This window comes from Ammospiza caudacuta, chromosome 1, assembly GCF_027887145.1.
Source record: "Ammospiza caudacuta isolate bAmmCau1 chromosome 1, bAmmCau1.pri, whole genome shotgun sequence".
In the NCBI taxonomy this organism is placed as follows: domain Eukaryota; kingdom Metazoa; phylum Chordata; class Aves; order Passeriformes; family Passerellidae; genus Ammospiza; species Ammospiza caudacuta.
In genome coordinates, this window is record NC_080593.1 from 2,692,016 (window position 1) to 2,708,013 (window position 15,998).

Genomic DNA, 15,998 nt, shown 5'->3' on the forward strand with positions numbered 1-15,998 from the left:
CTATGGCCGACTGCTTGCTCCTCTAAAATCTCACAGCCTCTGAGACTGATGTTTATCTGAGCAATAAATCATTCTTAGCCTGAAAATAGTAGCATCCCTTCATTAAAAGCAACAACAATGATAAAATGCCTTCCAAAATTCCCCATGAGTGAGTTCTCACCCCTTCCCTGGCAGGATGGATTTCCCTGTCTGGCTTTGGGATAGGGATGGCTGGACTGGAGGAGCTAGAAATGAATTTTGTGTACAAATACAGCTTTGACAGACCTGGTAACTGCTTTTTTTTGGGTTTTTTATTGCTTTTAACAGGAGAAGTTGTTCCTTAGGAGCCTTGATCCCAGCCTGCACGCAATGCTGCTCGCTCCAGAGGAGACAACCTGGGTGCTGATGACAGGGACATGGTCCAAGTGCCACCCCTGGGCAGTGCCAGCCACAGGTGAGCCCAAAGCTGAGCTTTTGCAGGGCAGCAGAAATAAAAACTTGGGTGAGGGGTTTGTTTTATGGTAAATAACCATGTTACATAAAACCTCAGCACCTGGAGGGAATGTTGAATGAGCAGGTGGAGCAGCTCTCCCTGGTTGTGTCAGAGTCGTCCTCTGGTCATGGAAATCCAGCAGATCCTCCAAGCTGTTCTTGGCTTTGTCAGGCTCACCACAAAGTCCTGAAGAACAACTGCTGGAAGTTTCCATGCACCCAAAAAAAAAAAAAAAAACAAACCTAAAAATCTTTGTTGGTATAAAATGAATATTTAGGTTCTTGTGTTAAAACAAAATAAACAAATGGCCTGTGAGCCTGTGAATATTCTTAATTGTAATTGGGTAACAGAACCCACGTATTGAACAAACACCTCATAAATTTATTAATTTAATTTATTTATGATTATTAATTTACTATTTTTATTATTATTTATTTATTCACACACACCTTAAAATTTATTTTATTCACTTTTATTCCCACACACACACACACACCTTGTTCCCCCTCCTTAAAAGGTGCTTTTTTTTAAGGTGATTTTGACCCAGTTAAGAGTGGTCTGGCAGACTTGGGATTTTCCTCAGAAAAAAAGTTTCTTGATTCTTTGGCTGCTGAAAAGGATCCTTTCCTTTTGCTGCTGTGACAAATCTTTTTGATGATGTGAGTTCAGGATTTAGAGCGAAGTCTTCAGCAATCTGCCATTTCTATAGTTTTATCCCTGATATTAAGGGGTCTGAATAACTGACCTATTTTCTTCCCTGAATTTGGTTTTTTTGCATATTTTTTTTGCCTGTTTACTTCTGCTGGTTCATTTCTTGGGAAACCCAAAAAAGAAATTTAGAGATTTGGGTTATTTTGGGTTTTTTTATTATTTTATTTTTTTACCCAGTGGTTTCAGAGAATCCCTGGCAGTGCACCCTGAATGAGTCAGGCAGTCCCTGTGTGCTACAGATTAAGATATCCATAGGTGGGAGTTATTAAAAATCTTCAAAAAGCCACAAAACAGTGGTTTTTTTGTGCTTGTTTTATCCTGCCAAGAAACAAAACCCTAGGAATAAACAGGAAATCCTTCCCCTGCCAAGGAGTGAGAGCAGAATCCACTCAGTGTGGGTGTGATAATGCTGCAGGGCTGTTGTTTGCTGTTGTTATCAGGGATGTTCTTGCAGTGCTCTGGGGCAGGGAGATCCTGCAGCTTTAGGGTAACTGATTCTAAAAAGGCTTTTGGCTAATTTTAATGCTTTTGTGGAAAATCAAGAGCCCTGTCAGGTGGGATTTCATGTCAGTGAAAGCAGTTTCTCCTGATTGTAAAATGGAGCAATATTTAGCTGTGGTTAGGTTATTTTTCAGCTTATAAAATATCTTCTCAGAGAACTCTTAATCTGATATGAACCACAAGCTCTTCTGACATCTAAAGAGGAGAAAAACTTCCTAAAGGTGCTGAGACCCTGGAGCAGCTTCCCAGAGCAGCCGTGGCTGCCCCTGGATCCCTGGAAGTGCCCAAGGCCAGGTTGGACGTTGGGACTTGGAGCAGCCTGGTCTGGTGGAACCTGCAGGTCCATTCCCAACCCAAATCATTCTGTTCCAGTCCCCCAGATGTTCATAACCCTGGCATAATTTAGGATTCTCCAGGAAAATTTCTAAAACTCCTTCCCGGTGGCCCAAGGGATCTCCCATGCTCTGCCAGCAGCTCCTGGCATCTTGGAATGACAGCCACGAGTCTGGAACTGCTTTCAGGGCTTTGGACAACTCTGGGAGCAAAACCCTTCCAGTGATGAGGAGCAACATGGGAGTGTCTGTCAATTCTTTTGCTTCTTTTCTGCCAAGGTCAGGATTAAATGTGTGAGATGGTATTTCTTGTTGGGACTCGGATGTTTATCAGCTCTTATCTCTGTCACAGTCTCACAAACCCTGAGTTCTGCAGCACTTCACTCCAACAAACTAAAAATGGAGCCCAGTCTCTCTCTCTGCAAGGCCTTTGAAGGATCAACTGTCCAATTAAGAAATGACACTGAAATTATTTTCACTTTTAACCCAATAAACAACCACCCATGGCTGCAACGGGGACTTGGAAAAGAAGATGAAGAAGAAGGAGGAGGAGGAAGGTGAAGGTGAAGAAGAAGGACCAGCCTCCACCCCAAACCTCCATCTTGCTTTATATCCATTACTGTATTCTAAACCCTCAAACTCTGAGTTTCCCACCCTGTGATATCACACACTTCTATCCAAACTCCACACCCACAATCCCAGTTCTGTCATTCCATTTTGGAAGCTTCTCCACGGCCTCAGGTCAGTGCAGTGTTCTCTTGGGGTCTGGCAGCACAGAAATCTGAAATTCTCAATAATCAGGGTTCCAGGCAGTCTCCTGCTGTGGAATCCTGGCTGAGAGAGGATTTTCACAGGGTTCAGGTCTCTGTTTCCAGCTGCCCCATCTGGGAGAATCCTCTATGTGGAAAATGTCTCAGACACATCTTTCACTGATCTTGCAGATCACAGAAGCCCAGAATGGTTTGGGTTGGAAGAGACCTTAAAAATCATCTCATTCCACCCCCAGCCATGAGGAGGGACATGTCCCACTGTCCCAGGCTGCTCCAGTCTGGCCTTGGCCACTTCCAGGGATGTGGCAGCCACAGCTTCTCTTGGAATCTGTGCCAGGGCCACCCCACCCTGACAGGAAACAACTTTCTCTTCACATCTGATGTAAATCTCTCCTTTTTTCTTGTCACAAATACCACAACAATATCAATGTCTAATAGCTTTCATGCTGTTTAATTTTGTATAAATTTATACCTGAAATATTAACATTTTACTGATGAGGTTGTGCTCATGTATTTCTCCTCAAAAGAAACTTTGGCAGAGAATTTAAGTCCAAGGAACTGCTTGAGGCTTTTGGAAATAGTGAATGGTGTTGGTAAATAGTTTTTTTGTCTGTTCCTTCACTGTTTGAATGAAAAAATTAGTCCACCACACCTGTCTGGGTTTAGATGTAGTTTTTTATTGTTGTTTTTGATGGTGATTTATTAAGACCAGTGGCTTTCCTGGGATTTGCAGGGGAATAAATGAAATAATTTGATTTTTTCCCCCTCTTTTTTTTTTTTAAGGCCGCATTTAATTAATTGCTTTTAAACTCTGATTTTTTGAGTTAAATTTAACTAATTTAATTAATTGCTTTTTAATTCTGAGTTTCCATCCCTTTTTTTTTTTTTTTTCCCCTGCAGCTTGTTAGTGGTTCCTCTGTAAACCCCTGAGGAGAATTCAGTGTTTGCCTGGGGGGAAGGACAGGCTCCAGTGTTGTGGAAGCACTGAGCCTTATCTAGGGTACATGAAGTCCCTCTTCTCCTGGGCTTTAGACACAGCTCCCATCAGCAGTGATGAATGGCTCTGGAAATAAAACATGAATCCATTTGTTACGCATCCTATTTTTAATCTGTGCACAAGTGTTTTATTCTCTGGCCAAGGAGCAGGGATTTCTCTCTGTCTGCTGCTCCCTGGTAGCCCAAACAGGACCAGGGGCTGTGGGTGTGCTGCTAAATTCTTGTGGGATTTTGGCCTAATATTAGCATTTATTTAACCTAATATTTGGTTAAATAAACACTGCCAGGCTGTTCATATGTTCCATGCTGTTTATATGGAATTTTACAGGATATTTGTGTGGTCTCCTTGAGGTCTTAATGCCTCTAATTTTGTTATTTAATAGGGATTGGTTTGGGTGTGCAAAATCAGTTTGTAGCAAGTGATAAACTTGTGTAAAGTTTTTATTTATTTATTTAAAATAAATTTATTCACTGCAGAGTTGTTCTGCCCTGCTCTTGGTAAAAACACACATGACCAGAGAATATTTCTGTCCAACCTTTCCAGAAAATCTCCAGGAATGGAGATCTGGGTCTGGGACAGCTTTCAGTAGGCCAAGGATTAATAGTAAATTAAATTCAGAGAATTCCAGGTTTGAAGAGGCCTCAAATACCATCTGCTCCAGTTTTTCTTGGCATAAATAACCTTGGAAGAAATAATTTATTTGTAATATTCCTTTCTGCAGCAGTACTGAGTTACTTTTCTTTACCCACATTTTGCTCTGTGGAGTTCCCAGATGCCTCTCCCTTCTTCACTGGAATATTTTGTGTTTTTTGGGGTGTAACAGGGATGATGGCTCTTGTTTTCCAGAGGGGATGTGTTTGCCTGGCACAGGTGCATTCCCAGTCTCATAGAGCTGTGAAGGTGCCACACCAACACCTAAAATGTGAAACCTGTGGAGAATTCCTATTGCTGTGCAGTAAGTCAACTCTATTTATTTATTGCGTTTATTTTATGCATATTTATTTTTGGAGGACAGATTTGGGTTAGTGTAAGGCAAGGGAGGGACGTGATTTAGACTTGATCCTTTTGTCGTGGTTACGTTACGCAGTGCTGAAAAATTCATTTATTTCAGGAAACAAAAGCAAAGCTTTGCTTTGCTGCCTTTCCTGCTCACTGGATGAACATCTAATATTAAATAACATTTTTTTTTTCTCTGTTCCCTGCAGGAGGCAAACCATGGACACCCAGTTGTTCTCCCCATTCCTCGGAACAGTCCCCAGTCCCCCCACGCCCCCAGAGCCCTCCCAGCTGTGCAGGGACTGCCTGGGGTGTGCTGAGGATTTTGGATCCCAAAATGCCTTCCAGGAGTGCCCAAAAAAAAGGTATCAGCATCCCTGCTGGGGCCTTGGGGCCGCTGGGTCACTTCTTGTGTTACAGAACAAATTCTGGATTCTTTTGGGAGAGTTTCAGGCATCTCTGGAGATTCAGCAGGTTTCCTTTGCTCTGTTGTGGTTATTACTGAGGTTGTGAAAAAAAGGTGTGTGGGGTTTGTTTTTTCATCCTAAAGCCAAGTGACAGTGACCGAATATTGCCTTTTTTGGAGGGTGATAGAAACTTTTTTTTTGGGTGATAGAGACTGACACAGCAACTTTTGATGAGAAAATGCTCTTTTAATGAGCATTTCTAATACCTCACTGCATTTTTTGTATCATTTGCTTAATAAGAAAGGCAAAATCTGAGCTGAGCAGAAAGTGGAGTCCACTGGCTCACAAGGTGCTGAAAGGAAACAGTTAAATAAGATGATGGATTGCAAAAAACCTTAATTTTTTTTGCTGGTTTTCAGTGGGAAATGTCAGAGTGAGGTGTATTTTTGAATAAAAGATCACAGCTTTGGTGTCAGCTGTGAGAGTTAATTTTAATCAAAGAGTGGCAATTTGCTAAATAAAGTATACGGTATTTTCTTAAAGCAGCCTTTAGATTATTGCAAGCTAGCTTTAAAAAATAAACAAGTTTTGGAATTAGGGTTAATTCATATAAATTATTGGGTTAATTCATGTCTACACCCATTCTGAGCCTGTGGATATTCAAAATTCCTTGAGGCCTCCCTTAAAAAAAAAAAAGAACAAAAAGAAAAGAAAAAACTTTGCTATTTGACCAAAGCACATAAAAGATCTGGTTATCAAATATCAGTTCTGCATTCACAGAACATTTTCAAGAACCTTTGCACTTCTGAGCATCCTAAATTAAATTCAGGTTCCTTGGAGAGGAAACTGAGCAATCATGGGGTAAATCAGGGACTGAGTTAGAGGTGAAACCGGTGAGGTCTGAAAAGGCAGCAGGGTGTGATTCTCACTGAGATGAAAAATGTGATTTTTTTTTTTTTAATATGAGTTTGTCCAAATTTTATGGTCTCTGTTAATCAGCAAAGTCAGTGAGCAATTGTGTGGCAGCCAAGGGGCCTTGGGTAAGGTGGGACCAGAAAATCTCAGATCTTCAAGAACCCTGAAAGGTGAGGAAGGAAGGGAAGTTTATTGGAGCAAAATAATGAGGATAGAGGGAAGGAGAGCTTTGTAATTCAATTGTGAGGAAGAGTCAGGAGTTACTACAAACAACTCCATGAAAATCTCATCTTGCACTAGAAGTAAAAAGTTGCGTTTGTTTAAAGATTGTTGGAAACCTTGAGTGTTTACCAGAAATATTTAGTAAAATTTTGACCTGTCCAGAAGGGGATTGAAAAGTGGTTCAAGTATATATACCTTACGAATAAATTATTTTTTGGAGATTACATAATAAGTTTTGAATTATTTGGCAGTAGGTAAATTAGAGTGCTCCAGACTTTGAGAGTAGTGATTCTATTTATGCTCTAAACAAGACAGTCAAGGTTTGAAGGAATGTTCATGAAACAGTTTTTTTTTTTTTCCCTTGGAAAGAAAGGGAAATTTTTGTTGCTTGGAAAGTCTCTGGTAAAGAAAGAAGGAAAATAATTCTACTTCACTTGGGCAGTAGAATTCACAAATGCAGGAAGGGATTTCTGTAGAGGGATGCTGAGGATACAATAAATTCAGAACTAAAAAAAATGCTGCCAAGATAAAGGTTTGATCTTTTTTGCCTGTTTTGTTTAGGAGAAAACTTTAATAAGTTTTACTTACTTAACACTTTTACTCTGGGTTTTTTTTGTTTTTTGTTTTGTTTTTTTTTTTTTGTTTTGTTTTGTTTTTTTCAGGGCACCAATAAATCTTTCTTACTCTGGCAATGGGCCTGATGTGTTTGGGTTGGTGTCGAGCATTTTAGAGGAGCCAAACAAGCCAGAGCCAGCTACAGATTGGTGAGTTTTTTTTGAGGGTTCTTACAATTCCTGTGCTGGTTTTTATGCCCATTGTCACACATATATGATAGAGATTTTTAATTAATTAATTTGAGTAATGACAGCCTTTCAAATCCCCTTAAAATGTGGAAGTGTTTTTACTTCATTTGCGGGTATAAAAAACAATACCGAACTGTTAAAAATGCAAATTTTAACAAGTTTTCCATCAGCTTTACAGCATTTGAAGAGGGGGAAAAATATAATTAATTTTAACCAGTAGGGAGCTGACAGAACACAGTGGAATCTGAGATATTTAATAAGTCCAAATAAACTCTGCATTTCTGAATGTGCAGAATAAACAGTGTGGGTGATGAGATTTCACAGAGCACTTGCTCAGCTGCTGTGGGAATATTCCTCCTGTTTTTGAGGAGAGCTGTGCATGATGTGTGAGTTATTTTAAAGCAAGAAATGTTTTAAATCCTGATGGGAGGTTGGTTTAACTCTGTTCCAGGAATTCTCTGCCAAGTTTGTTCCCTGCTGTGTGGGCACCTGATCTGGGCAGCAATGGGGAGTTCCCAGGGCTGCCGGCTCAGCACTGGGTCCAACCCAAGGATTTTCCCACCCTGCTGGGCTCCAGCTGCCACCAGGAACCCCTGCAGGAGCCTCCTGAGGTGGAGATGCTGCACAGAGGTTTGGGGGACCTTCAGCTCCTCGAGTCTTGGCTCTCTCCCTGTGCTCATCCCAGCAATGCCCTGAAGAACCCTGAAAATTCCTCCTTGCAGAACAGCACCACAGCTCCCCAGGAAGGGTTTTCCTTCCCAAATGGGGGCTGGAACCAGCATTATGACCACAGGAGGTTAAATGGAGATTATGAAAAATGTGGGTCCAGTTTTAGCCCTTTTTCTGCTCGGAACAGGATGAAAGAAAACCCCAGCACCCAGAAGGAGTTTTGGAAAAGAGGAAAAGCACTGAAAAATAATGCTCAAGGACAAACTAAGTATTCCCCTGATCTTTCCAATCAGCCTGGTGATAACTCTTGGGATAAAGTACCCCAGGACAGCCACCTGTTCTCTAAGAGATATGAGAACTTCCCAGCTGCTCACAAACTGCAGTCACCCGTCCATCCATCCCTTCATTTTTTCAACCCACCCCCTAAGGAAAATCCATTTTCTGGAGAAACAGGCAGGAAACCCCAGGAAAGCCATGTGCAAAATGGCCATTGTGGCTTTATTGTGGGGGATGCTTTTAATAATAATGAGTGTAAAGTGCATATGGGCCCTAAGGAAAGCTCTCCTCAAGCAGCTGAATATGATTTATCTGTGAAAAACACTGTGCAAAATGGGAATTACTCCTCATACCAGGGGTGTGCATGGCTGGATGGGAACAGTCTGGCAGCTGCTGCATCTGAAATTCCATATGGAAAACAAATGGCAACGAGCCCCCAGTCCTCATCAGGGGTTTCCACCATGTCTGGGGGCTCTCCCACCCACCAGCCTTTCACACAGCCCCCCTTTTACTCCCAGCTCCTTCCCACCCTCCCTCCCAGGAAAGATGGGAGGTTACAGACATCAAATGGAGTTTCCAGTCACCTGGGGGTTCCTCATTTCATCCCAGAGAGCCAGAAGCAGATGAGACCCATTGGAAGGTCCCAGGAGGGTGCTGGGGTGAACAAGGACGGGCGGCGCCGCAAATTCCCCGTTCAATTTTCACCCGACTGGCTTGTGCAGCAGAAGGCTGCAGGTGAAGACCATGCTGAGAAATATCACAGGTTCCCAAAGAGGCAGAGCCAGGAAAGTGGCGGTAAAGATGACAGAAGAGGCAGAAGGAATTGGATCCCTCATTTGGGATCTACGGCCCCAAACCACCAGACCTTGCACGTGTTCCCGAAGAAGCACGAGCAGAGCGGTGGCAGCTTGTCAGATTTCATCAACCCATCTCTGCTTCCTTCCTTCCCATTCATGTCTGATTTTAAACAAAATCCCAGCTTCCCTCCATTTAATCACCAACTGTTTCCACCAGCAAACGCTTTCAGTTTCCCTCCGCCGCCGCTTCCATTCTCGGACCTCGTTGATCTTTTTCACTGCGACGACTTCAACCCCTTGAGTCCCTTCATGAGTGATCTCTTCCCTGGGGAAATCTCTGCCCCCTGCTTTGCCTTCCCAGCCCCATTTAACAAGTTCAGGCCTCCCAGGAGCCGCAGTGGCCCCGCTAACGAGCTCCACATCCACCTGGAGGAGTGCCACGAGCAGTGGAGAGCTCTGGAGAAGGAGAGGAAGAAGGTAAAACGCAGCTGGTGGTGATTCCTGATAAATACTGGGCTGGTTTTAAGAGAGAAAGTTTTATGGTGTTTCTTCTTTGGTTTGTTGGGGTTTTTCTTCTTGTAGTAAAGTAGTAAGAAAGAAAATGAAGTAACTAGTCCCGGGCACTCTCTGTGTGTCTGTAGAGAAAACCTACAATATTTTTTTTGTTCCCAAAGGGAATTTCAGTTTATGCTCCTCTCATTACAGTCACTTTCCTGCTTTAGACTCACTTCCAGAACTGTTGGCAAGGGGAGCATCACACTGATAATGAGGGTATTGCACTTGGGAATGAAAACTCTGTGCTCCAAAGAGGGAGGAAGAGCTTTCCCAAGAGGAGTCAAATACCTGAATTCCATGCCAGGTCTCAGAAAATAAATTGGCCATAATCCCTGATTTTAATAATGCACTGGGTGCTACTCCCATGTGTGAGAAGCCTCCTGATCACTGGATAAAGGTGTCTGAGCAGGCTTGACCTGGAAAACTTCTTTTTCTTTCAATCATCAGCTGTGGGGCCTTGCTGATGGACTTCTGGAATTGTGAATGGAGGTGCCTGTGTTGTTCTCTCATGGATGCCTTCAAACAAGACTCCTCTCTGCCTGTCTGGCCTTCCAGGAATGCTCTGGAAGTGAGCAAGGGATGGTTCTTGATCCAGTGCTTGTCTCCTGTTTTCAGTTGTTTACAAAGACCACCTCATAGTCTTTGTCTCCTGCTTTTTATTTCATCATGAAAGGAGGGTTGTTTACCCCCATACTCATTAATCAAAGGGGCTTAATTAACCCCTTGCTCTGGTCCATTCCAAGTGTTCCAGTTTTATCCCAGTGAGCTGTTCAGGGTTTCTCAGGGTGGTTTGTGGTTACAGAATAGAAACTGTTCTCAGTCCTCCAAGCCACAGCCTGGCTCCCATTCCTGCAGCCAAACCACATTCCTCAGGAGAGAATGACTGCAAGGAGAGAGAAACTCCTCCTGGGATTTTATGTAATTTTCTCTGTCTTGTTTAATCACTCAGCCCTTTTAGCTCTCTGAAACCTGTTCCTTGCAGCTGCTTTGGGGTCACAGCCTACCTGTCTCCTTTGATAAACCCCACTTTTCTAGGGATCTCACATTTAAAGCATTTCCACAAGTCAGGAATAATGTGCAATATTAAATGTGCACGTAGTTTACTTAATTGCTTATTAACTGTAATTCTTAATTACCTGGTGTCATTATACGATTCCATGACCTTTTCTCCATCCATTATTTTTTTCTGGATGCCTTTCAGATTCCTCAGATGATGAGTGCAGGGGGAGTCAGCTCTTGTAATCCATGTTAGGTCAGGCAGGGACAAAATAATAATAATAAAATTATAATTACTAACAAGTAATAATGTAGTAAATAATAATAAGTGAAGCAAAAAGAGAAGGACGTCACCACATACTTTTAGTACAAATATGCACAAATATGGACTTAGCCTTGAGTGCAGCACCTGACCCCTCTCTCTTACATTCATGGTACCCTGGAGAAGGAATGAGATAAGGAATCTACTGCTAGCTGTGTCTTTCTTACTTAAGTGTCAGAATTTCCTATCCAAAAATAGATTTGGTGATGTTTAGTCACTGTCTGTGTTAGACCCTGGCTAAGCCACTCTTTCTCAGTGGAAGCTTGGCTGTTGTGTTAAAGATTTTCTTTGTTAAAGAAAAATATCTTCTGGGTTCAAGTGCTGGTATCAGTTTTTGCTAAATGGAGTTTCATCCTAATGCATTTGAGATGTGATTTATGTTGCTGTTATCGCCTGGTTTTGGTTGGTTTTTTTTTCTTAATAATCTTAATATGTGACATTTGAGACAAGCAGTGAGAGGTGTTGAACTCTGAGGGAGAGCTGAATTAGAGAAATATTCCTGCACGGAAGCTGGAGAGGGACTTCTGACAAGGGCATGTAGTGACAGGTCAAGGGGAATGACTTCAAACCAAAAGAGGGCAGGGTTAGATTAGATTTGGGAAGAAAGTTTTACTGTGAGGGTGCTGAGGCCCTGGCACAGGGTGCCCAGAGAAGCTGTGGCTGCCCCTGGATCCCTGGAAGTGTCCAAGGCTGGACAGGGCTTGGAACACCCTGGGATAGTGGAAGTTTGCAGGTCCTTTCTCAACCCAAATCATTCTGTTGCAAATCTACATTCAGGGAGCTTGGGATTAAACCAACAGTGGTTTAGTGTTCTCCTCATGGAAAAAGGATGGAATTTGCTCCCTGTGAGGGTGGGCAGGCCCTGGCATGGGATGCCCAGAGAAGCTGTGGCTGCCCCTGGATCCCTGTCAGTGTCCCAGGCCAGGTTGGATGGGGCTTGGAACACCCTGGGATAGTGGAAGGCATTCATTGCAGAGGGTAGAATAAGATGAGCTTTAAGATCCCTTCCAACCCAAACCACTCTGGGATCCTGTGATATTTGGGAATGTTTTTCTGTCAATGCCCTCAGAAGCCGATCGGGCCCTCACTCCTAATCCACTTGAAAATTCCAAACAGCGCCAAAACCAGATTGAGCACACTGTACTCACTTCAAACCATCACACTGACAAATTATTTCCCTTTCAGGCTGAGGCTGACCTTGCAAGGCACTTCCCAGGGCAGTCTATCTCCAGTCCCAGCCCTGTGCCACGGCTCCCTGTGAATCCATCCCGCGTGGATCGCCTGCTCACTGACCAGGCCCGCCAGCGCACCCAGGTACGCCTGCAGTCCTGGGATTTGTGTGTTTATTCATTAACAAATCTGGAATTTGTTTGTTTGTTCATCAGCAGCAGTGGGTTTGGTGGTTTTGTAGTGGTTTTCTTTGGCTGATAGTTGGAACTGGCGGTTGAGTTCCATCCCATGTGGATCGCCTGCTCACCGACCAGGCCCGTGAGTGTGCCTGGGTACGCCTGCACTCCTGCACTTCTCCTGGGATTTGTTTGTTTATTCATCAACAAATCTGGGATTTGTTGGTTTACTCATCAACCTTAGTGGGTTTGGTGGTTTTGTAGTGGTTCTCTTTTGGAACTGGTGGTTGAGTTCACTGATAGAACTGATCAGTGGAGCTCAGCGCCAGGGTTTAGTTGAGGTGTTGGGGCCTGCGTTGGGCTCTGTAATCTTTAAGGTCTCTTCCAACCCAGTGATTCTGTGAATTCTGTGAACTGAAAAGGTGAACTTTGGGATGGTTTTTTGGATGGAGTGGTATGTTGAGAAAGCAGTCATTTAAATTGATGAGAACAGTTGTCTTTTAACCTATGAGGATAGTCTTTTAAATTGAAGCTAACCAGAGGTTAGTTTCTTGGAGTTATTGATAGAGAAGGAAATCTAGGTTGGAGGGGTGTCATGTTTTTGATTGCTTTCTTGGTTTTGTTTAGGTTTTGAAGTAATCTCTAGGAGTTAGAAGTCTTTTTGGGGATGATGAATACAGAACTATTTGTGGGTGTGATGTGATTTTTTTTTTTGTAATTGTTGTTTTACTAAATTTTCAAGGGTACTTAGGTTTTTGGGTTTTTTTTTGATAAAGTTTACTGATTAATTTAAATAGGGTTATTAGTTTTCTGTGGAATGATGGGTTTTGACATGGTCTCTATTAAAGATCTGCTTCTGGTTTTGCTCCCTACTGGGACAGTACATCTTTCTTTCATATGGGGAGAGGTTTCTGTATAATGAAGGGATGTCCTGTTGCTGTTTGATCTTTGTGAGGGTATTTACTACATTTGGGAGTGGGGGGATTGTGGGAAATAGTAAAGATAAGACTTTTAGAAATCTGTGAGAGCATGCCTCAGAGAACTTAGAGCAGCTGCAAAGTTTGAAAGTAGAAAAGTTACATTTGTACAGCAAGCAAGGACATGAAACAATAACTTGAGTTTTCTGCCAGGTGCTCGCACTGATAGGAAGAATGGAGAGGCTCTGTGGTGCTCCCCTGCACAGGAACATCTCCAGGACCTTGGAGCTGCACCTGGAAGCCATTCAGGTGACCCAGGCACGTCGGAAGGATGAGATTGGGAATGCTGCAAACCCCCGGAGTCACAGGGGGCCACGCTGCAACAATGAGAAAGGTAATGCTGCCCATTCCTGCAGCCCTCAGAGCTTTTCCAAGGGTTTAATTGTGGGTATGTTCCACATAAAAATGTAAATTTGGAATACCCAGCAATTTTTGTCACTTCAGCAAGGAAGTTTGCAAATACATTTTAATTTTGTTGGTAATTTTAAGACTTTAACTTACTTTGAGTTCTATTGTTTTGTTGTTGTTGTTGTTTTCCTGTTACTATTTAAAAAAAAGCTATTTTATTCTCTTGATTAGGGAGAGTTTTTGTAAAAACTTCAGTCACGTTATATAACCATAAGTGGTTGTCCTAAAAGCAAAAATGTGCTCATTTTTAAGCAGGTAGAATTATTTCCTGGTATGGCTAAACTTTCTTTTCTCTTATGCTTATAAAATAATAAAATAGCCAGTGTTGTGCAGAACAATTGTCTACCTTACCTAAATCACAAACCCACCAGGAATGACATTCCAGGTTTCCCAAATTCTGTTGAAGTAAAGCCAGAATAATCTGTAGCAGCAGTAAATGTGGCAATTTATAGTTTGAGGTTAAAGATGATATTATTTTTCTTCAGAAAATACCTGGTTCTCAGAACAAAAGAGGAATTCACTCCTTAGTGCTGAAGTGAAGTGGACAGTGAAGTTCCTTTGGCTGGGGAATAGCTGCTCTTGTGATAAGCTGGAAAGAGAAGCAAAATGTTTTGCTTTTGCAATTCAGATGTCAAAAATTAAAATGTAAAATGAATGTAAAATGTTGTGCCCTTAAAAGACTAGTCCTATATGCAAACTAATTTTTAAAATAACTCCTAAAAGTTCCATGTGACTTTTTAACTCCAAGCGTGAGTCAGGAATAGTAGAAGGAAGGTTCTTGGCCAGGCAGGAATAGTAGGACACAGTGGTTAAGTGGATGATTATGATTAGATTTAATGCAAATATTTCAGACTTTGAGTGATTAGTTATTTGGTTAAAAATAAAAATAATTTAGATTTCATTTCTTAATTGGACAGTTTATCCTTAAAAGACATTGTACCAAGAGATAGTTGGCCATTTTGTGCCTTGTTAATGAAAGGCTGCAGAACTCACTGCTGTGAGACTGTGACGTAGATAAGAAATAAAGAACATGTAAGTCTAATCATGAGCTATTGTCTCAAGTGCCTTCAGTCCTGACCCAGGACATTCCTCTGACTGCCTTGGAGGGCTCCAGACCCTGTCAGAGGACTCAGAGCCCTTGGCACGGAGTCACAAACACCTGTACCTTTGATTTTAGCCCATGGAAACAATCACCACCTCTGTGCCAGGAGTTACAAGCCACAAGAGTTTGAGTAGAATGATAGGGAATTTGTCACAGGGTGAAAAAGTAGAATTTTGGGGGATTTAGAATGGGGGTTCAAGAGGCAAGATGGAGGAATCCTGTCTTTCTCCTTCTTCTTGGCCTCCATCTTCTGCTGTGATGGTGACACTTCTGGATTGGTTTAGAGTAGAGACAGACTGTCTAACATAGGTGATAGGTATTGGGAAATTATTGTAAATAAAGTAAACACCACCCTGAAGGTGGTCAATGTGCCATGAACCAACCTGCCAGACAGATCTCAGCAGGTCAGAGAGAATTTTATAGATAACAGAGAATAAACAACCTTGAGAATGACAGCCAAGGAATTCAGTCTTCTTCTTTGATCTCGGACCTGGGAAAAAGAGACTTTCCAACATCTCAGGGTCATCTTGACACCAAAGATCCCATCATAGAAACCAAAAGCTGGTAATAACATTTCCAGGCTTGTCCCCTGATGAGGTTTCCCTGTGTTGCAGATGTGCTGGCCCTGGCAGCTGCCCTGCGAGCCCTGGCTGGAGCCACGCGCGCAACTCGCACCGCGCTCTGGTGCGCGCTGCAGCTGACCCTGCCCAAAGCCCCTCCTGCTGGACCTGAAAACCAACAACTCCTCCTGCCAGAGCTTCGTCCTTCAAGCACAAGCAACCAGGAGAAAAGCAGCCTGGAGCAGGAAAGCAGAGGAAGGGGAAAAGCTGAGGAAGAGAGGAAGATTTTGGAATAATCGCCGATAATAAATGGAAAGCCGAGGATGGGGAGGGAAGGTCTCAGGTCCTGCCCAGCACCGCCAGAGGTGGATTTCACTGGATGTCAGGAAGGGGTTAATTTAAAAAAAAAGGGTTAATTAAGGTGCCTGGTCAATGCTGCAGTTGTGGTGCTGTGGTTCTGGTGTGGAGACACAGTTTGTAGTGGTATTGATGCAGTTGAATATTGCAGGTGTCTGCTGCTGATAAATTTTCATTTTAGGGAAGCTGAACAAGAGCTGAGCTTTCCTCCTGTGCTTACCCACAGCTCTGAGCCCAGCCAGGACCTGAGCAACCAGAATCTGGAAAAACTAAATTCTCTTTTTTTTTTTTTTTTGGCTAATGAGACAATTTAGGATATTTAAAGGTACTCAGTAGTCATTCAGGGTTTGTTTTATTTTCATTTTTTGCACCATGTGTATGTAGTTCTTTCCGGAGCCAAAGTGATCACTGAGTAGTTTGCACCTCATCACTGTGTCAGGAGCAATCCATGCTGCTGTGGTGGTGTTTTTTGGGACAGGTTATCTCTGTTTGACAGGAATAATCAGT

At 42.6% G+C, this 15,998-nt stretch overlaps 1 protein-coding gene across 1 annotated transcript; it reads left to right on the forward strand.

Annotated features, from left to right (window-relative positions):
• Positions 1-395: 395 nt before the first annotated feature.
• LOC131566441 (meiosis-specific coiled-coil domain-containing protein MEIOC-like) lies at positions 396-15,740 on the forward strand. Its single transcript, XM_058817755.1, has 8 exons — positions 396-433; positions 4,989-5,144; positions 6,986-7,087; positions 7,578-9,345; positions 11,927-12,055; positions 13,218-13,398; positions 15,189-15,350; positions 15,718-15,740. Exons 1-8 carry the CDS (start codon positions 396-398, stop codon positions 15,738-15,740), a joined length of 2,559 nt encoding a protein of 852 aa, XP_058673738.1.
• The last annotated feature ends 258 nt before the right edge of the window (positions 15,741-15,998 follow it).

Coding starts and splice junctions, on each gene's coding strand:
- LOC131566441 (XM_058817755.1), top strand. CDS start 396: ATGGTCCAAGTGCCACCCCTGGGCAGTGCCAGCCACAG. Junction 434..4,988: donor CTGGGCAGTGCCAGCCACAG/GTGAGCCCAAAG, acceptor TGTTCCCTGCAG/GAGGCAAACCATGGACACCC. Junction 5,145..6,985: donor CAGGAGTGCCCAAAAAAAAG/GTATCAGCATCC, acceptor TGTTTTTTTCAG/GGCACCAATAAATCTTTCTT.